This window comes from Rhinichthys klamathensis, unplaced genomic scaffold (genome assembly GCF_029890125.1).
Source record: "Rhinichthys klamathensis goyatoka isolate OS25496 unplaced genomic scaffold, OSU_Roscu_1.1 h1tg000098l_1, whole genome shotgun sequence".
In the NCBI taxonomy this organism is placed as follows: domain Eukaryota; kingdom Metazoa; phylum Chordata; class Actinopteri; order Cypriniformes; family Leuciscidae; genus Rhinichthys; species Rhinichthys klamathensis.
Window position 1 is genome coordinate 4,986,797 of NW_026606637.1, and position 26,217 is coordinate 5,013,013.

At 41.3% G+C, this 26,217-nt stretch overlaps 2 protein-coding genes across 9 annotated transcripts in view; both read left to right on the plus strand.

The window, feature by feature from the left end:
* Positions 1 to 915: 915 nt before the first annotated feature.
* On the plus strand, positions 916 to 6,590 carry tbr1a (T-box brain transcription factor 1a). Of its 3 annotated transcripts, XM_056252803.1 has the most exons (7): positions 916 to 1,667; positions 2,027 to 2,199; positions 2,445 to 2,566; positions 3,515 to 3,673; positions 3,780 to 3,841; positions 5,394 to 5,474; positions 5,595 to 6,590. In XM_056252803.1, the coding sequence occupies exons 1-7, from the start codon at positions 1,120 to 1,122 to the stop codon at positions 6,175 to 6,177; spliced, it is 1,728 nt and encodes a 575-aa protein (XP_056108778.1). In that variant the 5' UTR covers positions 916 to 1,119; the 3' UTR covers positions 6,178 to 6,590. The 3 variants fall into 3 exon arrangements, with proteins under 3 accessions (XP_056108778.1, XP_056108776.1, XP_056108777.1); XM_056252801.1 differs by having other exon boundaries at positions 5,394 to 6,590; XM_056252802.1 differs by having other exon boundaries at positions 2,027 to 2,181; positions 5,394 to 6,590.
* A 2,085-nt stretch (positions 6,591 to 8,675) lies between these two features.
* The window catches only part of slc4a10a (solute carrier family 4 member 10a), a 63,316-nt gene continuing 45,774 nt past the window's right edge, over positions 8,676 to 26,217 (plus strand). For 2 of the 6 annotated variants that reach the window (XM_056252781.1, XM_056252786.1), the window contains exons 1-2: positions 8,678 to 8,949; positions 21,078 to 21,104. In XM_056252781.1, coding sequence (XP_056108756.1) covers positions 8,902 to 8,949; positions 21,078 to 21,104 — 75 coding nt within the window. In that variant the 5' untranslated portion in view covers positions 8,678 to 8,901. Of the gene's footprint in view, positions 8,950 to 21,077; positions 21,105 to 25,685; positions 26,014 to 26,217 lie in introns of those variants that run through there. The other 4 variants (XM_056252787.1, XM_056252784.1, XM_056252782.1 and 1 more) reach the window with 4 other exon arrangements.

Genomic DNA, 26,217 nt, shown 5'->3' on the forward strand with positions numbered 1-26,217 from the left:
ACTAAAAGTCTTATATTAACATTAGCCTAAATCGTGCTTGTATTAATTTTCTACAGTTGTTTAACTTACATGCTAATAACATGCTGCATAAAATTGGTTTAGTATTAGGTCTATACCATTTGCTGTGGTGTATATATGTGGTGTTACTGTTAAAGCATTTAACAGAACAATATAAACCCAGTTTGGATTCTACACTAAAGGGCTAACATTAGTTTACTCCTTATGTCCCCTTAGGAGCACTATTAAAGTAATATTATATGCTGCCAGTAAGCAAAGCTCCAGCTGTTGGTGAGTATAAAGGGGCTGTAAAATGATAACCTTCTGCATTTTAAAAATTAAGTCTAACTTTATGTATAATTATTTTCTTTATTTGGATTGGATTTTAATAGTTATATTGAAATGTTACCTTATTCTTAATATTGTTACTATTGATCTTCTTTGTGGTGTTTTAGATGTTATTGTTAATTTTGTTTATTTGAAAAATCTATTTATTATTTTATATAATATTATATTTAAATGTTATTCTATTCGCTCTATTTAATTTAAATTGAATATATATATATATATATATATGTGCTGTAGTTTGTGACTCTTAAACTCTGGTGTCAATAAAAATGTATCTTTGTTCAGTGATAATCACTTTATCTGTCTTTTTATTCAGCAAGTTAATCAGTGTGTGTGTGTGTGTGTGTCTTGCACTGCCATTCAGCTCAGTGGTATCATAATTTTCCTGTTAGACATCAAACATAGTATATACAGTATAATATATAGTATGGTATAGTTATAAGGTAGTCATTGCTTTTCTTTAGGCCTTAAAACGGTCAAAGGGGCCTCCAACCAAATTTTGCTTAGGGCCCCCAAAGGTCTAGGGCCGGCTCTGACTGTAACCCACTCCAAGAAACCGCTTAATATGCTTAATGCCAATCTAAATGCAAATACCAGCCCATTCTGCTGCTATCAAATGCGGAGCGACGTCATTTTCCTATATTAGGCTCGGTGTGAATACGCTCTAACAGACTGGCACGTGCAGCAGAGGGCATGAACACTCAGTCAAAGCAGCATGTCTGAGGTCTGAAGTTCTCAACCCAGGTTGAACTCCGAGAACTTTCTCATTGAGTTATGCACCTGCAACAACTCCGTTCACCGTCCGCACTGGCCAACAAACCAGTGAGTGTGGACAATGATTTTACGCACATCACCGCCGCGGGGGACGCGCGCGTCTCCTCCTCCGATGACACACTGGAGAACGAGCCACCTTTCAAAAGACTCTCCACAGGGATGAGAAACACGCAAAACGCTCTGGACTGCGTCTCCGCGGCACGGGATGACAGTGACGGCGCGGACAAGTGTAATTTACCTGAATCAAGTCAAGCGCGGACAGATTTCGCATCGTCTTCTGCAATGTTCTCGTATTCAGGTCAGCATGTAGTGCCCGCGCTCCCGGCACTCTCCAGTCACTACATGACAACTCACCCGGTCATCAGCAACGGGCCGTACAACGGGCTGAGCTACGCGTACTCACAGCCGTACGGACAAACTTACACAAACGCCGCAGTCTATCCTTTCCACCCGGTGCCCGGTAAAGCGCAGGTTTACCTGTGTAACCGGGCGCTGTGGTTCAAATTCCACAGACACCAAACAGAAATGATCATTACTAAACAGGGACGGTAAGTCTACTTTTTAAAATTAATCTATTAAATCGATTTATAATAGGATTTAGTTGAAAGCTTAAAGATCAAAAGAATGGTCATATTTTTGAACAATTCTTTTTTAAATATATTTTTTCATATTAAATTGTTTATAATTGTTTTACTTACTTTGGTTATAATTTATTATAAATTGGTTTAACATTTTTCAGTCGAATTTTCATATTTATTGCAGGCGGATTTTAGGCCTATTTCTGGTATTTCAGTGCGTAAAAAAATATAAATATGTAGGTTATATTTTATTTAGTTACATTTTGAAATATTTAAATAGTCTATTTTCTTTTTGAAAAGTAATTTGTTGTTTCGTCTTTTCCCTACAGCCGGATGTTTCCGTTTCTTAGTTTTAGTGTTTCTGGTCTTGACCCGATGTGCCACTATAATATTGTTGTGGATGTGATTCTGGCGGATCCGAACCACTGGAGGTTCCAGGGCGGAAAATGGGTTCCCTGTGGCAAAGCGGACACGAATGTCACCGGTAAACCCCCTGTTACGGGTAAACTCTAATTATCAACCGACTGGAGAGGAAATTAACATGAAGCTTTGCACCGAGCAGATAAAAAGAGTCACAGTGTTTTAAGTGGGCTATCGTAGCGTAATTACCTCATGACCAAATTATAACTATTCTGAAAAAAAAGTCAAACAAATAAATATTAAGTACACTGTAATAATAATGTTTGTTACTTCCGTTTAATATTAGCCCTAACAGATGAATTAAATGTTTTTATTTATTATTTAAAGGAAACCAAGTATACACGCACCCGGACTCTCCAAACACCGGCGCGCACTGGATGCGTCAGGAGATCTCTTTCGGAAAACTGAAGCTGACAAACAACAAGGGAGCTTCCAGCAACTCCACTCAGGTTTCTTGTGTGATTTTCTCTTCGTGAAATTAACCAGTATAAGTATTTTAGTCTAAATATATATAGGGTGAGTGAGTCAATAATCAACAATAACTGCCATTCAGAATATGTTTTCATTTGTCAGCGATCGCCATCTACGGCCCGTGGGCCGTGACAATGATTTTATTTGGCACATGACAAAAAAAAAAAAAAGATCTTCTCAACTTTTTATTTTTTAAACGATAACAATGTTGTTTCAAAATGACATTGTTTGTGAGGGTCTCACTTTTATCTTAACAAGTTACCTTAAAGGGATAGTTCACCCAAAAAAGAAAATTCTGTCATCATTTACTCACCCTCTAGTTGTTCCAATTCCAAACCTGTCTTTGTTCTGGTGAACACAAAGGAAGATATTTTGAAGAATGTTTGTAACCAAGCAGACCTCTCCTCCCATAGACTACCACATTTTTTTCCTGGGAGTCGATGGGAGGCGAGATCTGCTTTGTTAAAAACATTCTTCAAAATATCTTCCTTTGTGTTCAGCAGAACAAAGAAATGTATATGATATATTATATTAACAACTTGAGGGTGAGTAAATTATGACAGAATTTTCATTTTTATGTGAACTATAGTGAAGATAAATAAAGTGATGCTTTTTAAATGAAAAATTTTCACCCAAAAATTAAAATGTTGTCATCATTTACTCACCCTCATGTGGTTTCCCTTAATTATTATCACACTATTATGAGCTAAAATGTCATAAACCATATTACAACCACCTTTATTTCCTTGTTTGTTGACTGTAATAGCACAAACATGAAGCTATACCTGTCATTTATGGTGTAGTAACAAGCAAGCAAGACAATTATATACTGTATGTATTCCTTATTTTTATGGGCAGCTTGTGAAGTTCATGGTGTGTGGAATGGGATTTTCTTTTTAATATATGTTTTTTCTTTGTCCTTCAAGATGATCGTTCTACAGTCTCTTCATAAGTATCAGCCGAGGGTCCATGTGGTTGAAATAAACAAGAGTGGAGATGAAGATACAAGTGATCCTGATCGAGTACAAACGTTTACCTTTCCCGAGACGCAATTTAGAGCCGTCACAGCTTACCAGAACACAGATGTAAGAACTAGTCTTTCACGGCATTCATTTACACTACAAAAACAAAAAAAGACAGAAAGAAAGGGATATGAACTGATTTAATTCATATGTTTCTTTATTTCCTCAGATAACTCAACTAAAAATTGACTACAATCCATTTGCTAAAGGATTTCGGGACAATTATGATTCGTAAGTCCATTCACATGCAAATCAATGCATTGATAATTTATTCTCTTGCGGGTTTTCGGATCTGAATTTTCATTTTGACTTGACTGCGGAAATTAACATGTTTTTAAAAATTCATTTAAATAAATTGAATTTATTAAGATTAACAACGATATTTATGATGATATTATTATTGTTGATGATATTAATAATAATTAAATCCTAAAACATTTATTTTGGACTGTACATTACAGTGTCCATGTTACACATATTCCAAATTTAAATAATTACAGAAGCAATGCCACTAACAGTAATGGACATTATTATTCACCTTTTCCCTAACAACTGCATTTTAGATTATGGGAAGTACTTCCTGTTTGGGGAAGTTCTACTCAAAAAGACGGAAAACAAATCATTTCAAATCATAAGGTTGCGCTACAATATGTATTCCTCATCCGTCAGTTTGACTGAATTATCTGTAAAACGTCCTTCAGGATCTATATTTTAAGACTTGAGAATAACGCTTGGTATTTTTTAACATTGTATAACAAGAATATCTGTGGTAAGAGCTCTTTTCAGTCGCTGCATTCTTTTCCTACTGATTATTTTCTTTTCCCCCTTTGTTTTCCACTGTAACAGTATGAGAAAAGACAACTACAAATTACATGATCAATAAGTCACGACAACATATGTTTTTACATTACTTCAACTCATCAAAATAAGTTAAGCCATTTAACGAGATTCAACAAATTTTTTAAGTCAGTTTAATGTAATTTAAGTTTAAATGACTTAAACAGCCAAGTTGATTGTACTTAAATTTAAGGCAGCAAGTTTTTTTTTTTTTACAGTATGTGGTCTGCCTTCCCGATTTAATTTATGATAAATCCCATTAATAATTCACTAGAATGTGATAAGAATCTCTCACTTTTCTCCTCTCTTTCTCCCAGGTTTGTTTTCGGATGCATTAAAATGTAATTGTCTACCCATTTCACTTCTAATATTAGCAGTGTTTACTGGAATGTTTCTTAAGCAGGTATATACAATATTGTCTGTCAAAATGACGGAAATCACTTTTGAAATATTACTCTATGTACCAGTTATTGAACATTTTTGATTACGTTACATAATACAGACACGCTACAGTGATATTTAACATGTCTGCAAGATTTCTGCGGAAGTAATCGAGATTTTGGGGTTATTCATGTTCTCTTTGTAATTTTTGTTAATGCTTTTACACTTTTAAATTTCCTTTTAATGTTCGATGGAAATGCTTTTGACAAAATGCTTATTATTGCGTTCACAGAGCCAACCTTTTGCTGATTGTTTACAGTTTACCAAAACTAGCTCTCATAATTTGCGCAAAGCGTCATGGGTCGTTAGGACAACATATGTTTTTACATTGCTTTAACTCATTAAAATAAGTTAAGCAATTTTCAACTTTGTTATACAAGATTCAACTCATTTTTTAAAGTCAGTTCAATATAATTTAAGTTGAAATGACATAAACATCCAAGTTGATTGTAAAAATTTTTTTTTTTTTACTGTATAATCTAATTTCCTCCTGTTTTTTCTCCAGAAGTTACAGTGGCTGCGACGCTGACCGACTGACCCCAACACCCGGCGACTCTCCACACTCTCAGCTGCTGCTTGGCTCACGGTACGCAATGACAAGCGCCTTATTCCAGGAGCAGTTAGTCAACAGTTACACAAAATCCTGTTTTACAACTCTTAGCCCTGACCCTGGCACTACTGACCGACCATTCATGCTTACTAACAGCCTATCGGACCAAACCCAAGAGAGCAGCAACTCCGGACAGCGCTGGTTTGTGTCGTCCTCGGCTGCTCCATCATACGAAACTGATATAAACACAGCAGCTCTGCTCTCTTACGCCACAGCGGGGGTCAAAGGTCTGCCTTTTACTAGTACTGGTGGCACTGGTAACAGTTTGGATTACTACACCAGTGCTGCTGGATGGGATTCAAGGGGTTCGCTAGAGAACAGCAGCAAAACCGCCTCAAATCTGCCTGGTTGGGTCATAGATACGACTCTTGGAAGATCGACACAAGCGAATTACATGCTCGAGGATGGAAATATGTTGGAAATAGACAGATCTGCTCTGGAGGTTTCCGAGGAGCTTGAAGGAAAAGATGCCACGGATTCGACATGGACCGAGACTCAATCTTCCATTAAATCAGTCGATTCCGGTGATTTAAGGATTTTGGAAGAAGCGCAACAGAGAAATTCCTCTATCACTCTTGTTTCAGATGTTCAGACTGCAAAAGACATTCAGCTCTCACAGAACAGGGAAAGAAATGTGATCAAAGAATCTGACTTTTTTCATTTTGGCACTCAAACGTAAACCTGCCATGGGCTGAGTGTGCAATTAAAATGTTGTTAGTATAGAAATAACATTATGTATACGATATTTATTTATTTTAATGTTAATGACACCATTGCTGCACCATGTCTGAGCTGAGTATTTGGTGTATTTTTGTTTTCAGTGGTGTTAATATGAAAAAAAGAGAGGATTAATAGACATTAATAGACCGTCATGAGTGTTTGTTAAAACATACAGTCCCAATATAATATATCTAGATACATTGTTATTAGCTTAAAATCACAACAGTGTTTGATATGGGAATTATGATCGTGATCTATCAAAACAGATAGATTAGATGCGTATTGTAAAATATGTTAATGTGAAGTCATGACATTCTGCAGGTGCCAGAATGCTTGATGTATAATGTTAATAAATTGTCAGATGTTTGAGTATATTAAATCCCCCAAAAAATCTTTGCAACTTAAATTACAGTTTAGATTCGGTTTCTTGATGTACTAGTATTTGCATTACAACATTGCAAGTTGGTGTGAGTGTGTAATATTTCACAACACTGACACCTAGCGGCGAATGCAAGAACGAACTCTCGAATGCTGTCTACGAGGGCTGTGTAAACCTGACCAGGTTTTGGGACACCGCTTATTTGTCCTTGACCCGGAGGAAATAAGAGTTTAATTCTACCATAAGCAAAAGGCTTAAACACGGAAGCAGAATCTATCACTAAATGCCGTTACAAACTCTCTTAGTGTACATTACAGTGAAGGGATCAAGTGAAGAATGCAGCTCTTTCAGCAGCTGTTGAACCAGAAATAACCGGACCCACCTAAACAAAGCAACTCTGCTGGCCTAACTCATATTCATATATGTCTAAATACGTATTTATTTATAGAATATATGAACCGTACATGAATAGTTCACTCAAAAAGTAACATTTTACCCTATTTCCTCACCTTCATGCTATTTCATTCGACCATGTTCAGTTTAATGCCACTGGTTCTTGCTTATCTAGTCAAACACTGCGCGTCAGTTTGAATACGTGGAATGGTATCATTTTTAGCGGTAACGCAGAAAGGAAGAGGTCCACTGAAAAGCCTACTGACTTAATAACAATTCCATCCTATTTTTTTCTAAACAAAAAGCTATCATACGTCTTTATAAGACTTATTATAGCCTACTAAGTAAACTAGGTTATTTTATGGTGCTTTTAATGTGTTTCCCCCTCTTTTCCCTGATAACACACATCACGGGAAACGTCTATTTGATGTCTGCATAACATCTGCAAGATGTATTTTTTAGAGTGTTTGCTCATCTGCATATGCCTCTAAGACGTTTCCTGTCAGACGTTAAATAAACATGTAGATAATATCTTTGAGATGTTTTTTATTTAGAATGTATGTAAAACTGCCTTTTTCTGATACGTTTAGATATTTGTGCACAGCAGATATCTTCCAGATGAAGCGCTCTTTAGCAGACATCTTAGAGATGCATACGCCTAGACTAGTTGTGCTATATCTGGATTTTATAGGCATATCCTTTTTTTGTTCCACAGAAAAATAACAATCTGGATTTCGAAAACCATGAAGGTGAGTAGCATAAATAGCGAAAGCATTTCCTTGCAACTTTTCCAAGTAATTAGCAGCCTATACAAAGCCCACAAGGTGGCGTCAAAGTCTAATGGGAGAGATTGATTGAATGATTGTTGATAGTTGTTGAAGTCCCGCGGTAAAGCACTTTAGATAAACTATGCCATTGGTAGATAGGCTTTATGTACAATTCTGTATGCGGGTTTGTAAACAAAGCACATTCAATTTCTTATTTATGAAAGGATGAACATTCCTTCAGTTTAAGGTTTAGATGGTTAGAAATATCACTGAATAAATCCACTGTTCATTTTACATTTAATTGTTTAAATCATGTTGCTTTAATTGTCCATGCTGTAAATGCAATTCCACTGCTGGCATTTAGCTGAAACGTTAGTTAGCCTATAGTGCGTGTGTATGTGTTTGGAGGGAGGATGGATTTATATTTGAAAGTCATTTTCAAGGCACAGTATGGACTGTTATTGCCTAGAAACAATATATAGGTCATTTTGTGATTTTTATTTTATTTTTTATTTTATGTTAGGCTAATATCTTTTTTTAACAGCCGATAACAGCGCACACTGCAAGAGAGAATAGCCACACACTTTTAACCAAAAACCGTATTACTGAAAATATTATGCTCTCTCTTATATATATTATCTTATATAAAACAAATATTATGGTCTGACTCTTAAAATAGGCAGTTATAGGTTATTAAAACATTTCTGACCGAATTGAAAAACCCAGTTTATGTAGGCTAGTTGTTAGGCTATAACCTGAGGTTTTTTCATCTTTATGGTTTGCATTTTTTGAACTAAGCGCGTTCTTTAAATAATATTCCCACACTGTAGTAAACCGAAGCCTCAAGTATCCTTTTTGTCCCCGGAGTGTTTAATCCATTTACCCATCGCGTCCCGGTGGTTTCTGTTAACTCACGTGCTGCCGGTCGCAGCTGCGTCACGCGAGCGCAAATGACACGCTGAAGGAGCGCACGCACGGACGCGCGCGAGTGAAGAAAGAACGAAAAAACCCAACGGTCACTAACTGTTACACCGCTACCGAAACCGCATCAATATACATGACATTTTTTCTCCTCCTTCCTATCATTAGTTTGGAGAAAATTCACCACAGACGAACAAGACAAGGCTAAGCCAAAATATCAGGGATGGATGTGAAAGATCAAGGAGCGCAGATGGAGCCGCTTCTTCCTGCGGTAAGAACCAGTTTCATCTTTCATGTGGGATCCGTAAATGGAAGAACAATGAAGACATGATGCTGTTGCGTGTTGCGGAAAAGAGGTTTCGGTGGTTCGAGCTGCACTGGGTTAGAGCCCATTATGGCCATCATTCACCCACCACCATTGGAAGACATTGTGTTTTAATTATTCATGGCACCTTTAATAAAGACCAATTAACTGGGAAAATGGCTCACGTTACGGCGTTTGTAGGGTGACTAAGGTTCACACCGGCTTGCGTGGATTACACACGTTTTTAGTATTGTGTATTGGCGTAGCCTATATGCGGTGTACATGTGTGTGTTCAGCATTTTCATGAGTTGCATAAATCACATTTCCCCTGCATTACTCTTGAATTTGATGAGGCCTTCACATGCTTGACACGAGATTCCACCTGTTCACCTCATTTACATTTATTGCCATGGATATGTGTACATATTTATGGTTGGAGAGAGACCATATGAAAATATAAGAGATACTTCCAGCTTAGGCTCATTGGAAAAACGTGCCACCTGCATTTGTGTAAAAGTCGAACCAACTGCGTAGATACAATTTACTGCAGTTTCCAGCTGAAATGAACACTAGTGGCAATAAAAAACCAACATCCTTTATCCCCTTTCACACATAATGATTACATTGGCAGAGTATCGATGAATTAAGACTTGTTTAGTTTACCATTCACTATGGTAAAATTGTTTTGAACACTTTTATCATTGTGCATGAGTTGTAAACTAATACATTTTGACATTCGTGCCATATAACCACCTTCGTATGGCTTTTTTTGACAATGAACTTGCTTAGTAGCTCACCTGCTACAGCTTGCAATGCGGAGTGTTCGGGAAACACAGGTCATGATTTGTCAAAGACTTGTAGAAGCGGGCTAAAAGGTTGCTTAGTGCCCGAACTGGTGTGATACATACAACAACCAAATAAATAAAACCTTGCCGTTAATTTGTTTTGGTCAAAACTGAATGTGCTTTTACCGGCACTCACTGGACACCACTCTTTGAAATTGTCGCAAAACGTGCAAAAAGCAATGCAATAGGCTATCATTATAAAGAAATGTCGCCACACGCATGTCCCCCCCCTCCCCCTCCCATTGAGTCTGGATAGTTTACCAAAAAAAAATGAAAATTCATAATTTATTGACATCATTCCAAACCTGCATGACTTTATTTCTTCTTTGGAAAATAATATGGTTTGGTTTATAGCCAAAACAATAGGTTACTGTCGTAACCCCGGTTCTCTGAAACATCGAGTGGAGAGATCCACCTATGGGAAGGGCATCCGTACCTGACCTCTGCAGAAGCATCCAATTGCACCAAGTCTGGCTAACAGACAGAAGCGCGCAGCCAATGCCAGGTGAGGCCACACCCCCTTACCTACGGGCATATCACAGCTGGGCGCGCTGCTATTCCTCAGTCAGTATATTCGCTTCTCGTGCGGCAAGCGGGGCAAGGCTGGTGGATCTCTCCACTCGATGTTTCAGAGAACCGGGGTTACGACAGTAACCTATTGTTCTCTTTCATCATCTCGTTTCGAGATCCACCTATGGGAGAGACATGGACAGCTCCCCGATTGCCCAATACACTCACAGTGAGGTTCTGAAGGCCAGAGAAGGACGGTCACCTCAGAGAGGCGGTGCCTGACACGTCCCACAAACATGACCCTGCAAGTTTTCCGCCACGCTAACTGCTGTGGACAAGCAGGGCATGAAACATGCATGAGACACATACATGATAATGGCCCCCGCACCACCAATGCACATAGCTAAACCCAAGAAGGAATGCGAATGCTTGGTGACAGGAATGAACATGGCCAGCCGGCCCATTCACTCCTCGTTGGTTAACCAAACGGGGCTGTGGGAAAGGGCTAAGAGGACCCTACCCCTAGGACCGAGTGTGCCACCGAAGTTCTGGTGACATCCAACCGGTAGTAACGCTCAAAGGTATGAGGAGAGGCCCAGCTGGCCGCGGAGCAGATGTCCTGCAGTGGCACTCCCCTGAACAAAGCCCAAGAGGCGGCTAAGCCCCTTGTGGAATGAGCTCTGATGCCCCTTAGGGCTGCACTCCCTTTGCTTCATAAGCCATAGTATAGCGTCCACAAGCCAATGTGAGAGGCATTGCTTTGAAATGGGACTCCCCTTGTGCAGGGGAGCCCTAGAAACAAAGAGCTGGTCGCTCTTGCGGAAAGCACTGGTCCTGGTCATTATGCTTGCAGAGCACGGACGGGACACAGAGCATTCAGCCCCTGATCCAAAGGGTGGAGGGTGAAAAGCGGATAGCTCCAAAACCTCCGACGTGAACGCAGGGAAGCATTTCGGCATGAAGGCCGGGTTAGGCTTAAGGAAAACCTTATCTCCACTTAGGGAGAATTTGGCGCACGAGGGGTGAACCGAGAGTGCATGTAGCTCACTGACCCGTTTAGCAGATGCCAAGGCCGAGAGCAAAGCTGTCTTGAGGGACAGCAGCTTAAGGGAAATACTCCCCAGAGGCTCAAAAGGATACAGAGACCGCGCTTCCAGCACCATGGAGAGGTCCCACTCTGGGACAGATACAACAGATCTCCTGATGACCAGCAAAGAGCGGCGTGCACCCTCCATAAATCTGCGGGTTAGAGGGTGCTGCCTGACGGTGGAGCCCCAAAACCCACATGACAGGCTGAAATCGCAGCCAGGTAGACCTTAATAGTGGAAAAGGACCTGCCTCTTTCCATGAGGTCTTGCAGGAAACACAAAATATCAGGCACCGAGCACTGATAAGATGTGAAACCACGCCCATCATACCACCCTTCGAACACTTGCCACTTACAGCCATATAGGGATCGCGCGGAAACGGCCCTGGCCTTCTGAGTAGTGGCGATTACACGCGGCGGGAGCCCCAGTGCATTTTGGTTCGTCCTCTCACGGGCCAGGCCCAGAGAGCCACCCTGTCCGGGTGGGGGTGGTAAATCTCCCCGTTGGCTTGGGACAGTATGTCCGTGCGAGGGGGGAGGCGCCATGGCTCGGCGTATAACAGAGGGATTATCTCTGCCAGCCATGGGGCTTTGGGCCACCTGGGTGCTATTAGAGTGAGAGACAGGCCGTGCTCTCTCACCCTGGCCAGAGTGAAAATTATCAGGCACAGGGGAGGAAAAGCATACAACAGCACTTTGGGCCATGGGTGGGCCAGTGCGTCTGCCCCGAGGGGCGCGTCCATGTCCTTCAGCGAGAAGAACATAGGACAATGGTGATTTTCGCGCGAGGCGAAAAGATCTACGGCTGCCTGTCCCATCTCATCCATAACCTCTCCACTATCTGCGGGTGAAGACGCCAATCCCCGTGGATTGGGTTTCCCCTCGATAGCAGATCCGCGCCTCTGTTCCGAATGCCCGGGACATGAGTCACGCGTAATGACAGAAAAACCTGTCTGCTCCACACCAAAAGCCTGTAAGCTAGAGCGTGGAGTTTTGACGAGCGCATGCCACCCTGACGGTTGATATAAGCCACTACCGTGGTATTATCGCACCGTACTAGAACAGGATGTCCCTGCAGGCAAGGCAGAAAATGATTCAGAGCTTTCCAAATAGTAAAAGCTCTAAATAGTTAATGTGCGCTGAACGTAGTCTGCTCAGCCACAGACCGTTCACCGTTCTGCCTTCCTGGGTGGTTCCCCAGCCTGTTAAGGACGCATCTGTCGTCAAAACTTTTCGCATCGTACCGTCCCGAGGGGGGGTTCCCTGTGCGTAAAAGTTCTCACTCACCCAAAGGCGCAAGGCCGCCGAGCAGGCGCGCGTCATCGTTACCGAGCGGCAGAGATCGCAAATCGGGCTGAAATGTAGTGTACAAAACCCATTTCGTGAACGTTCTCATTCTCAGGAGACCAATGGCACAACTTGGATAGATGAAGCCATGAGATCCTGCAGCCTGAGGCATGTGCGATATTGTACTCTCGCCCCTTCACTGAACTGAGACAGACAGTCCATCAGCGAGCGAACGCGCTCTTGAGAGAGACGCGCTCGCATGGAGACTGAGTTCAATTCCAAGCCCAGGAAAATGACATTCTGACTGGGAGTCAGATTGTTTTCGCTCGCATTCACCTTGAACCCGAGGGATGTGATGTGCGCGAGCACCCGGCCGGTGCCCAGCGACACCTTCTCCTTTGATTTGGCTATGATGAGCCAGTAAGTCAGAATTCTCAGCCCTGATAGTCTCAGGGGCGCCACGCCCACCTCCACACACAGACAGAAAGTTCGGGGACTCAAATTGCACCCGAACGGAAGAACTGTGAATTCGTAACAAACGCCTTGGTAGGCGAAACGAAGATATTTCCTGTGTGGAGGGTAGATGCTTATGTGAAAGAAAGCATCTTTCAGATCGACTGATGTGAACCAGTCGTTCTGCTTTATGGCACAGGCGAGAGAGGCTTGTGTCACATTCTGAAATTGAATTTCCTCAAATGTTTGTTCAACACTCGAAGGTCCAATATAGGGCGGGGGGGCGCCACGCCTTTTGGAACATGAAAATACCAGGAATAAAAACCATGGTTTATCAGATTGGGTGGCACCATCTGAATCGCTCCCTTGTTAGGAGGGAGGAAATTTCCTCTTTCAGAATGTGTGTGGCGTTTTCTTCTGTGTGAGAAGAGAGAACGCCGTTGAAATGCGGAGGTTTTATTGCAAACTGCAGCTTGTAACCCTGGGTTACAGTACGCAAAAACCCACTCGGGCGCTGAAACGGCTTGCCAAGCCGCTTTGTGACTCGCGAGCGCCCCCGCTCGGGCCGGAGCGGAGCTGTATGGGCCCAGCTGGTTCATTTGTGATGCAAAGGCGCCATCTAGTGGGAACACTAGAGGCAACATGCAGGGGTTTGGAGGGATTTCCTCTCTCTGCAGTGAGAAGTTTTCTTTGCGGAGAGAGGTCTCCTCTCCAAAACGAATTAATTTGATTCGTAGCTTTGTGTGTTTTGTGTTGGGCAAACACTGGGGCCAAAGCCTTTATTGACAGAGTGAGGGAAACATAGTGTGGTGTCCACTGTACTGAACTTTCCCTCACAAGGTGTCCCCAAAAGTGGGAAAAACACATATCTCCTGAACACATGAACTGGGCAGTCTCAAGTGCAGGCAGAAAAATAATATCCGCGGAGAGAGATACTCTCTCTGTAACGGATTTATTTAATGCGTTTTTTTTTTTTTTTTTTTTAAGTGTTATTTAGTTATGTGTGTGTTTTGTGTTGGGGAACACAGGGGCCTTACACACACAACGTCCACTAAAAACACATCGGCTGGACAGCCGCAACTGAGCTGTGTGAGCCCAGTTGGTTGATTTATGAGGCAATGGCGACCTCTTGTGGACGGACTCAGGGCGACATGCATGGGATCAGAGAGATTTGCTCTCTATGTTGCCGCTGGCAGATATATAAATCTGCACGAATTCATTTGATTCGTTTATTAAATGTGTTGTTTAGTAATGTGTGTGTTTGTGTTGGGAAACACTGGGGCCGAAGCCTTTAATAACTGGGTGAGGGGAACCAAGTGCGTGCGGTGTGGTAACACTGCTATATACTTTTCCTCACGACAGCCCCCTCCCCCGTAACTTGTTGTTGTGGGGGGGAGGGGGACACACACACACAACGTCCACTAACATGCGGGCTGGGCAGCCACGCGAGGGGATTAACCGACCGTAGGTGGGAGACCCTGTTAGTTAACGTTACTCCCAATGGTCGAACAACAGGCAGGCCGCTTGCGTTCGGGACCGCCTTCCTAGGAAGGCATACATTGAAAACCTCAACACGTAATCGTAACAAATCAAGGCCCGTGAGACCGTGTTAACAGTCTAGCGGGACGCTCCGGCCGTTCAGACTGGGCGGTGGTCCCAGCGTTTACCCGTCGTACATATTCCTATCCTGGTCGGTGGCGCTCTGTGGAGCTGGCCACACAATGTTGAAACGAACGGCCGCTCGCTCACAAACTTCCAGGAGGATGGACGGAGGCAAAGCCGCGTGAACGCTAGCCTAGGGAACGCTAAAAGGACCGCGTCATCCCCGTCGCCGGAACCGACCGGTTCGTCAACGAGAGTGAGGTTTTCCCGCGAAGATGTCCTCTTCAGGGAATGCGGATTGGGCTGATGTCAGCTCAAATATTTTAGAGAGGTGGCGCTCCGGGAGTCCCCCGGTAGCGCGTCATCATCACCGTGTCTCTCCTCCGAGTCAGAAAGGCCGAGCACGGCGCGCTGTGTCGTGCAACTAAAAGCCGGCTTGGTAAAAGTTAGCTACATGGGCAGCAATTACAATGACCGCAATTCCCCGGGTTCTCCAAAGCTTGAGCGTGTTAAGCCCAAGCAGACCGCGCAGAACGAGAGGGTCCTTATAGCGGCGTTGAGAGCACCACACGCGGCCGGGCAGGCTCGTCGTGCTAGGCTGTTCCCCGGGGGAAGCGGCTGTTTAGACGGTCACATAGCCATGGGCGGGCCAGCGGTGAAGAACTCGGAAAAATCCGTGGCGGGCAGCCATGTAAAGGAGGAGCAGGTGAAGGACAGCGAGAGCTCGGGCGGCTCCGGATGCAAAAAACACAGCGGATAGGCTGAAGAAACGACTGTCACTCACGTCTGGCGGAGGCTGATCTGGCGATATGTCCTCCTGAAGACTCGAAAGTGAGCAGCGTAACGTTAATCCAACCGAACTGTGTCAATGCAGAGATCGCGAGAAGCGAATGTCAACTGAGGAATAGCAGCGCGCCCAGCTGTGATATGCCCGTAGGTAAGGGGGTGTGGCCTCACCTGGCATTGGCTGCGCGCTTCTGTCTGTTAGCCAGACTTGGTGCAATTGGATGCTTCTGCAGAGGTCAGGTACGGATGCCCTTCCCATAGGTGGATCTCGAAACGAGATGATGAAAGAGAACATCTGTATTAATCACAGCATATTGCTTTTCATGGCTTTTCCAGCCTGTGTTTCATAATCTGTTGGTTAAGTGACCCCAGAACAAGCAGCGCTCTCTAGCCTCTTACTGTAATTGCTTTTCATCTCTGAAAAAAAAAAAAGAGAAAGAAAAAGATTTGATCAACCCAAAGAAGCAGCAGCCATCTTAACGTGGCCCGTGGGTCATTGCCAGGGTCTCTGCTCCTCCTTCCTCTGTGACAGTTTGGTGCTGGAGTTGAGAAGAGTTGGCCCACATCTTATTGATTCTGCCATCCATGCAATCCTAAAGACACACACTCATTTGGCTCCTCAGAATATATTCACAGCTAAACACACTCTGCTTGTGGTTTGCATTCCTGTCTAATTCCTGACGTGCACGCTTCAAAGGATTCCAAATGTTGCTAAGAGCAGTGTACACACAAAATCCTTAAGTACAGTTTGTGCATATGCAGCACTAAGGCTTTATCAGATACTCCGACTAGCCTATTTGAACACTCGTTTGAACTTTAGCCATTTAATAAACGCTTTAGAAAACCAGACTTTCAGTATAGCATAGGCCTATGCAAGACAAAAAGCAGATGCTGCCTTCAGAAATACACCAAGAGGATATTCATAGTGTTGAAGAATGTGTTGGAAGTTTCCATTCCAGTATTTTTGTGGAAACTAATACATTTTGTTTTCTTTGTTGAATAGAAAACTCAAAAGAACAGCATTTATTTGAAATGGAAATCTTTTGTAACATTATGTATTACTGTCACTTTTGATCAATTAAGCATCCTTAACTGGACAGTTAAGTTAAAGGATAACTTTGTGCAAATTTTCTATATTTATGGCGGAAAGGTTGAAAAGCAGAACAAGAAGTAGGCTATGTAGAAAGGCATAAAAATTCTGCTCAAATATAAATATAAAACAGTAAAAATATGTTTTTTGTGATCTTTTGGCTGAGCTGAGGGACAGATTGAACACACCATCATTGGCAGAGATCCAGCGGTGGGTTGAATTGTTTCTGGTGCGCCGATTGAATCCACTGGGCTGGTACATTTATCTGTAGCTCTCAATGTGAGCTGAACTGATGCCAGTGATCTGTGTCCCAGAGGGCCTTTTCAGACCATCAGAAGTCACTGTCCGCTTAGCTGCAGCTGGTGCCCTGAATGCTGCTGTGTGTGTGTGTGTGTGTGTGTGCGTGTGCGTGTGATTAAACAGGTCAAAGAAAAGTGAATAAATCTTTGTCCTTTAGCCTTAACACAGAAATTACATTACCTGTATTTATCAAAATGAGAGTTTTGTTTTGAATGTGTGGGAGTTTTTAGTGAATGTCTTTTAGCATTGAGGTTGTTTATATTTTTGGAGTGTCTATTTACAGTAAGTGTAAATAGCCCGTCTTGTTGGCAGAGGCTATTTACACCAACTCCACCCACAAATGTCTGGTTGGGCCAGACAAAAGTAAAAAAAAAAAAACGCCTGTGACCTGTCAGCATCAGTGGCGTAGGGAGTAAGGTGCATTGCAGATGCTTCTGACGTGATCGACCTGAGTTCAAATCCGCCTTTTGCCAAACTCGTTTTTCTCTCTTTTCCCATCGCATATCAGATTGGAAAGGCATTTATTTTCAATAAATTTGAAGAAAATATGTGACAAGTGGAATTAAAGTGCCTAGCGGTTATTTGACAGTAAAGTATATCGGGTCGTTTTAGGGTGTAGCTAAGTGTAGGGAGGGCTTTATTGTCCCAATAAGGTGGCATTTAAACATTTACACTCATTGGGTCTCATTCATGAAACACGAGCAGAATGCATTTTTGTGTAAATCGTGTGTAAAGTGGTTCTGGCGTAAATTTTCGGATTCATTAAAATGTTCGTATTTTCCAAATGTTAGTTGGTACACAAGAAATCTACACCTGCTCCCAGCCACGCTTAAATAGTGCGCTTAACACCCGAACGTTTTGCTCATTAATAAGGCTGCATTTTAATTCACCTTAATCGGGTACATATTTGCACAGCATTTTGAAAAAATATTATATATAGTAATTACATACGGTTTTTCTTATTATGAGAGCCAGTAATAGCATCTGCGATGCTGGTCCTTCTCCAGTTGGAATACTATTTTTCTGAAGTGAACTAATTCGTTTTTTGCTCTCAAGATTAATGTCGAACCATTTTCTTCTCACTTCTGGGAATGTTCGATTAACAGATGAAACTCCATTAACTGCATCTGTAATATGCTGCCAAGCTTCCTTTTTTTTTAGGACCCGATACGCCACTATGTACGCTTGAAAATAAAATGTGGCGTTTTGAATGAACTTCTGATAATAAAACTTCAATTTCTGCTAGTGCTGGGTTTCGATTCAAATTTCAAGAATCGATTCGATTCCGATTCTCAAGATCTTGAATCGATTATCATTATTCGATTCGATTCGATCCGATCCGATCTTCGAGATTTAGAAAAGTGTTTTTGAAAAAAGCATATTTTTTTTCCAGCTGTTGAATTACAGGACTGTAGTTATGCAACATATTGATACAATTATTATAGACATTTAACTGCAAATTAATGGAGTATTGATGGTTGTAAAGAACAATCCCCCTTCCAGAGTGTTGATACAACTGCTTTCACAAACTTGCACTGGTGTAGACGACAGAGGACGCAGAGGTATATCAGCAGCAGTAACCGCAGAGGATTGCAAGTAACCGCAGCAACCGCGATATTCACGTTTTTTTATAAGGCTATACCCTTCTTGTTTTGAACTTCATGCATGTGTATTGAATGTTAAACAAGTTCATAATGATAACAAACAAGACTGTTTATCGTGGTGATGTGTAGCCTACAGAGGCTTCGCACAGACAGTGAATGAGAGAGATCGGCAGAGCGCGTGTGATTACCTGCGTCTGTCTTTGAAGTCATATGTATTTGTGAAAAAGGTTGCCGTGTCAAAGGAAAGCGAAATATTTGTCGTATCATCCTTTTAACTTTCACGTCACGGGGTATTTACCATAAATGCGCGTCAGCAGCAGCGCTGGTCAGCATTCCACAGCGCGAGGAAGCCGCGGGGAAATGAAATCAGCGAGTCACGCATTGAATCAATGCCATATTGGTCTCTAATAAGTGAAGCATCAGCTTCAGCGTTACCCACGCGACGCATTGCTGCCCAGCTGAGCCTTGAAAAGTGGAACTCAAAGTTAAAAATAATTAACACCTTGTTTCATTACATCTCTTTTAATGAATCAGCTTTTTTGAACGTGTTCGTTGAATGAACGGTTTAATGACTCACTCAAAGCCCGTTGTCGTAACAATGTGCGCGCTGAGTGAAAGCCTTTCAATGCGCATACAGGGATCTCCCAGTCGCGGCAAGTTAAAGTTCACGGGGAAAATGTAAACCTATTAAAATCGATCCTCTGAGTTACGGATCGATCTTTAGAAATTAATATGAAAATCGATTCAGAATTGGTGAATCGATTTTTTCAACACAGCACTAATTTCTGCATCTGAGAATTTTTTTTTTCATTCGCATTCATGTCATAATATGATGCCCATATATAGTTGTCAGTCGGATTTAATGGGCGGGATTTATGGTAATTGAGAATGAACGTGCACGCGCATCCCATTTACGACTGATTGGAATTCATTAACACACACACACATTTCACTATCACATCTGACGTTTACGAAGTATTTGTGAATCAGGAGAAGAGTTTTCGGGAAGGTCTCTTTACGCGCAATCACTCGCATATTTACTCGTATATTTACGAATGTTTCATGAATGAGACCCAATGTGTTTTTATTGCATACTGTTTCATAATGTACTAAAATACTGTGGTGCAAATAGTATCTTACTATTTACACTTATTGCAAAGAAAGTAGGCTACTGCTAATTTAACGTAGTGTAAATAGAATCTATTGCTATTTTCAAAATGTAAATAGCATCTTAGTTCAAATATTTTAGAGTACTCCTAAAAATGATCCTGTTGCACATTTAAAGTTTACAGTTGTTCTCCTCCTAGACCTAAACTATTGATGTGGTAAAGCAAAAAAATTTTTTTAGATGCTATTTAGTGCAGATATAGTGGCAGATTCTATTTGCACCTCAGTGTATTGTTATAATATAAAACAATATGAAATAATAACAAATTATTCAGTTCATATGATTATTTTTTATTAAATTATAAATGGATGTTGCAAAAAAACTCCCCTACACCGACCCATAACCTTACCCGTTAAGCACATTTCCCCCCACTGAAACACTGGTTGAGGATCCAGAAAACACAATAGTCCAAGGCACAGGCAAATAGGGAAATCCAGGGAGACAGGCAGAAGATCAAGACCATGACACGTAAACCAGAAGTAGCACTCAGAAATGCACTGCAATACACACAAGACTTTGCAATGAATGACTGAATAAACGGGGTTTATATAGGCAGAGTTAACAGAGTTAATGATACACAGCTGACAGCAATCAGGGATTATATGTGTGGGCAGTGAGTTCTGGGAAATGTAGTCCATTTATGGCAATGCACTAGAGAGGAGTGGCCTCTGGTGGGTATCAAGGGCACTCCATCTGGTGATGATCGTGACAAAGGGTGAGACAGGTAAAAGTCGGATTTGAAATCAGGTCGGTCATGTCACAAGCTAACGTTACGCGCCTTGCTCTCCACACTACTGCTCTGTTTGTGGGTTTCTTTAGATTTTTTCCCCCTGCTCAATCAGACAATGGTGGGTGGAGTTAGTGTAAACAGCCTCTGGCAACAATTATTTTTTACTTGGTGGAAATAAGCAATGATGATACCATGGAGAGCAAACTCTTGACTGTGTCAGGGTCAAGAAGTCTCTTAAAATATCAGATAATTCACCAAGGCAAGGTTAGTTCATATTGTAAAATGTCATGTGGTGTGACTCCCCAAAAACTTTTAATTGAATTTATAAATTGATAATTTATGATATTTGTTAAGATAGCCGAATGTCAACGTTTCTTGAAAATGGTTGAAAGGTTTTTTTAAAACCACATGAAACCACCATGAACACAAAGGTTACATTTCTATGAACTTGTTTTAAACTAGTTTATTTTGGACCTTTTTTGTGTAATGTTTCATGCATTAACATTGAAAACATTGAATGTAGGTTGTAAAAGTCTGAGATCTTTCTGACTGTAATGATGTGTATTGTGTAAAACTCAGTGATGGTGTGTGTGATTTTTTTTTTTTTTTTTTTGCCTTTCTGCTCCTCTGCAGGTTCAAAGTCCTGCTAGTGATAACGGGGTGAGTCCCAGTTTTTTATTTCCTATGTTATACTTTTCACAGCATGCACAATGCAGTGGACTTTGGAATTAATTACTGGTTTGTTTGCGAGAGCGAGCGAGTGTCTGCTCTTCATGCATTTAAATGATGCGATTCGTTGTGACTGATTGTCAGTCAATTTTTAATGTCTTCATGTGAGAGTGACACCGCTTGACTGGATATTTGTAGACATGCAGTAAAGCTTGTCACTTACTGTTAATTCAAATCTCCATCCACAAGCTTTTGGTCAGCGGTACAGTTGAAGAGATATTGAGATGTTTTAGGCACCAATCTTTGTTTAGTCTAGAGTAGCTGTGAGTCTAAAGAGAGAGGGGACAGCTTGTAGTTTTGGTCATATAGTGAGCTGGAGAAGAGCCAGTGTGAGCAGACGGCGTGACCGGGGGAAACATGCGGCGCTGGAGGACATAGAGCGCCTCTGAGACCTGTGGGGAACCTCAGCATGCTACATGTCTCTATAACCAGAGATTTAAAGGACTGCATGCACGATTCATCACTCTAATAACCAAACACACCCTGCTTAAAAGCCCACAGAGCTCGTGGGAATGTCATCATCCAAGTGTTGGTTAGTCAAATGCTGCGCCTGAGAGGTTTTGCTGGAAATGGTGATTCACAAGAAAGTGTAAACTATTACTAATGCTATTAATAATATATATTTTTTATTTGTTATAGACATAACACATTTTATTTGTTTAGATATAGATTCATTAAAAACCAATCATATTAAAATGATAAATTTTTGTATCTATATCTATTTATATTTATATACCACCAGCCACTTTATTAGGTATACCTGTTCAACTGCTCGTTAACGCAAATATCTAAAATCAGCCAATCATATTGTAGCAACTCAATGCATTTAGGCATGTAGACATGGTCAAGACGATCTGCTGAAGTTCAAATTGAGCACCAGAATGGGAAGGAAAGGTGATTTAGTTGGCTTTATAAAACGGATAATTCCGGTCCTTGATTCTGATTGGTTGGTTCAAAGTCGTTGTAAATTACTCAACAAACACACACCTGTGACCGCATTACATTAGTATTACTGCTCAACTGCATGTGTTGCTTGGCAACCTCTTTGGAACTACATTGCTTGGCGGAGGAATAAATGTGTTATAACGTTATATTTTTTGTTGCTGGTGTTTATTTTATGAATAAAATGAATATTTTTATGGAGTAACCGTTTTATAAAAGCAATAAGCCCCTTGAAGCCGTGTTTTACAGTGAATTTAGAACAGCTAAGGGGGTTTTAGGCACTCCGCTCCGCATCATGCTTAACTCCCCTTAGCTGTTCTAAATTCACTGTAAAACACGGCTTCAAGGGGCTTATTGCTTTATTGAATGTGGCTTCACAGAGAATGGTCTGAAAAAGAAAAAAATCTCCAGTGTGCGCCAGTTCTGTGGGCAAAAGGGCCTTATTGATGCCATAAGTCAGAGGAGAATGACCAAACTGGTGGTTCGAGCTGATAGAAAGACAACACTAACTCAAATAACCACTCATTACTACTGAGGAATGCAGAAGAGCATCTCTGAATACACAACATGTCGAACCTTAAAGCAGATGGGCTACCGTTGCAGAAGACCACACCAGGTGCCACTCTTGTCAGCTAAGAATAGGAAACTGAGGCTACAATTCACATGGGCTCACCAAAATTAGACAATAGAAGACTGGAAAAACATTGCCTGGTCTGATGAGTCTCGATTTCTGCTGCAACATTCAGATGGTGAACATTCAGAACATGAAAACATGGACCCATCCTGCCTTGTATCAATGGTTCAGGCTGCTGGTGGTGTAATGGTGTGTAATATTTTCTTGGCACACTTTGGGCCCCTTAGTACCAATTGAGCATTGTTTAAATGCCACAGCCTACCTGAGTAGTGTTGCTGACCAGAAAAAAGGGGGTCCAACCACTGATCTATACAAATGACTGGATTGCTCATGACATACTTAAAACTGAAGCCACCGTACCACAACATTGGTATTCCCTATGGTCTTAACAGCTTTGTGAATAGATTTGAAGAGAAAACTCTTAACTAAGAAGTTTTACTGCTATTTAGGAGAACTCTTAGTGGTAAGATAAAATGTTTTGTGAATATGGCCCCTGATGTATATGTACATAGACCAGATGGATTGCGAGAAAGCTTACAATGTGAATGATCTCCAAATCATATAGTCAAATGATGTCTTGCATATTATTTCTATAAAGTGTATTAAAACAAAGAAGGCTATAAACAGGTGTCACGGTAGGCTGTGCAAGGAAGAACATGACGAAGAAGGAGAATATCTTTAATCCAACCATAACAGCAAAGCCCAGGAAACAACCTCTTAACATTGAAGACACCGAACACTGAACTGAAGGAAGTCAGGGCCTAAATACACAAGCTAATTACTTGGGCAACAGGTGAACGAAATAATCAATCAAGGGAACAAACTGGCACACAGGCAAACAGGCACAGAACTATGTTTACGCAACAATGACATGCTTAAAACAGAGAAGTTTTTCCTTTGAGTTTTCCTCGTACAGATGACACCATTGTCAAAACGATCCCCATTCACACGGATCTGCGAAAACGACTAAAAACTGTAATCACGTTTTTGTTGTTTACACAGAGACTGTTTTTTTTTTTTTAAACTAGGATCTTAAAAAAAATTAACTTTTCAGGCACCCAAAATGCCATTGTCGTGTAAATGAACGGCCAAAACGCATAAAAAGTTTTACGTTTTTAGTTGAAAATGGTGTCATGTAAACAGCCCCTAATGCACAATGAAACATATCCAAAACATAACAGAATAAAATATAACCGTTAAAACTGGAAACAGACCAATCAGGTCTGACTTTTTTTTAATGGGTCTTTAAAGGAGTCATGTCATGAGGAATCATTTTCATATATTTTTTTTAGCTTATTGTACTATGAAAATATACAGTAACTTTCAGAGCTCAAATATTCCTTACCAGTTCAAAAGAGCTGAAAAGACATCTGACATTAGAAATAATAATAAATGCCCTATACCTCCTACATTTGCACATCAGCAATGCCTAAAGGAGAAACTTGGCCCAGCTTTAAAAAGAGGCTGATATTTAAGGATGAATCAGTTAAAGGAACAGGAGCCAAAACAGCCTCTTTATCTAAGGCCCTGTTTACACCTGGTATTAAGATGCGTTTCGGTCGATCGGATCACAAATAGAGGAGAGAGACACATTCCCGTTTACACCTGGTGTTTTAATCCTTCTCTTTCTCTTTTACTTTCAACCACTTCTATTCAGATTTTTTTGAGGAGTGGGTTTATAGACAGGTAAATGTATGTTTTTTCAGATCTTTTGATATCATAGACAAAATAAGCTTGTGTAATTTGTGCATGGAGAGGACTGAAGAACATACAGAGAGCTTTTATTTCAGCTCTGATAGCCACTAGACCATGCAGAAAGTTGTGAGTATATGTTAGAAATCATGGTGAGAGAACATTGGGCTTGGTATGTTTTTCATTTTCAAGTCAAACTTTTAAGTTTAATAAGCCAAAGTTTAATTCCCATCTGACTAGCGAGCTTCTCATAATGTTTACGTGTTAGTTCAGTAGGTGGAGAATATGCGGTCTTTTGTGGCTGTTAGAACACATTCAACCACATGACCCAGCAATATCCCGCATTTCACCGTCTAGGTTTACTATACACACCATACTATAGTCCATCTATGAGTAACCCACTTCTAGCCAAAATAAGCTTGAATTTGGTTACATGTCGTTTTTGCCCAAATAACTTGCAAGATGTATGATATTCTATCATGTAAGCAAAGTCAACAGTGATTACAAGGTGTTTGGTTTTATTTCTTTGACATGTTTTATGCGTACCCTGTGCTATTCTTGGGCTATGGTTAGACGTCTATTCAATTTTCACTGACAGCCCGAATTTTAACTTGTTTTCGCGCTGTGTTTGTACGGCTTTTAGACGTCTTTTTGGGAGCTCCGTTTACACTACGAAAGCAATCCTGTCAAATGCTTTTTCAACTACCTCTAGAAATGGTCGAACGTGGACAATCTCAAAACATTTTAGAGCCCGTTTACACCTGAATTTAGTGTCGTCCACGTGATCTGATCGACCAAAACGCAAAACGAATTGTGACTATTTTTGACTAAAAGAATATCTATCTAACTGAATCTTTTCGATTTAAATCAAATTCCGGAATTGAATTTTATTTCAATTCAATTATCAGGGGTGCACAACCCTTGTTGTAACATTTGAAAAATGGAAAAGGAAAAAAATGGTTTTGCCTGTAGCATTTAGATGTTTGCTTGTTTTGTAGACAAAATCTTAAAATTGATTCTGATAGGACAAATAACTCTAATTTTATAGACATCTAGCTTTAATTGGCTCCTAAAAAATTAAACAGCAGTCTGTGTCTCTAAAAAGGTTAAGAAGGAAACACTACATTTCCCATCATGCATTAGACAGCATGTTGATGTTTTAGCTGGAATACTGAGAGGAGGGAGCTCACGAGCTGTGCACACACCATTCAAAACACTCACACGCAGAGCGTGAATCACAGATCACACGCGCTCATACAGCCCGAGCTCAGATACCAGTCCACGCAGCCGGTGATGTCAGCACTCTAATCGCCACTCTGATTGGTGGAGGGACGTCTGTCAAACATAGGCTGCACGTCTCGATCTCAACAGTTGGACAACACAGCCCGGCGAACAGGGTTACTGCCGTGTCAGAAGGGTTAGTGTGGCGAGAGGTGCGCAGAGGAACCTCAGCTGCTGTCTGGTGCATCCTCTCCGCAAATTTCCTCACATTGGGATAAGGGACAGTCGTCGGGACTCGCTGCAGACAGCATGCAGCACAGATCCTCTGAAAATACTGGCTTTAACTGTCAGGTAGGATGGAGCCTGAGTGTCTCTCCTGTGTCCTTGAGAGTGTTTGCGTGTGTCTGTAGAGACGTGGTTGATTCAGCGTTGAGTTATTGTTATATAACGGTTAAAGATGTGTTTTTCCTGGTTGTGTCAGGTGCACCTTCATCTTCTTCTACCCTCTTTCTCTGTTTGCGTCTTCTAGAAGCTATTTTGGTACCTCTTCTCCTT

Coding starts and splice junctions, on each gene's coding strand:
- tbr1a (XM_056252801.1), top strand. CDS start 1,120: ATGCACCTGCAACAACTCCGTTCACCGTCCGCACTGGCCAACAAACCA. Junction 2,200..2,444: donor CGGTAAACCCCCTGTTACGG/GTAAACTCTAAT, acceptor TATTATTTAAAG/GAAACCAAGTATACACGCAC. Junction 2,567..3,514: donor CTTCCAGCAACTCCACTCAG/GTTTCTTGTGTG, acceptor TTGTCCTTCAAG/ATGATCGTTCTACAGTCTCT.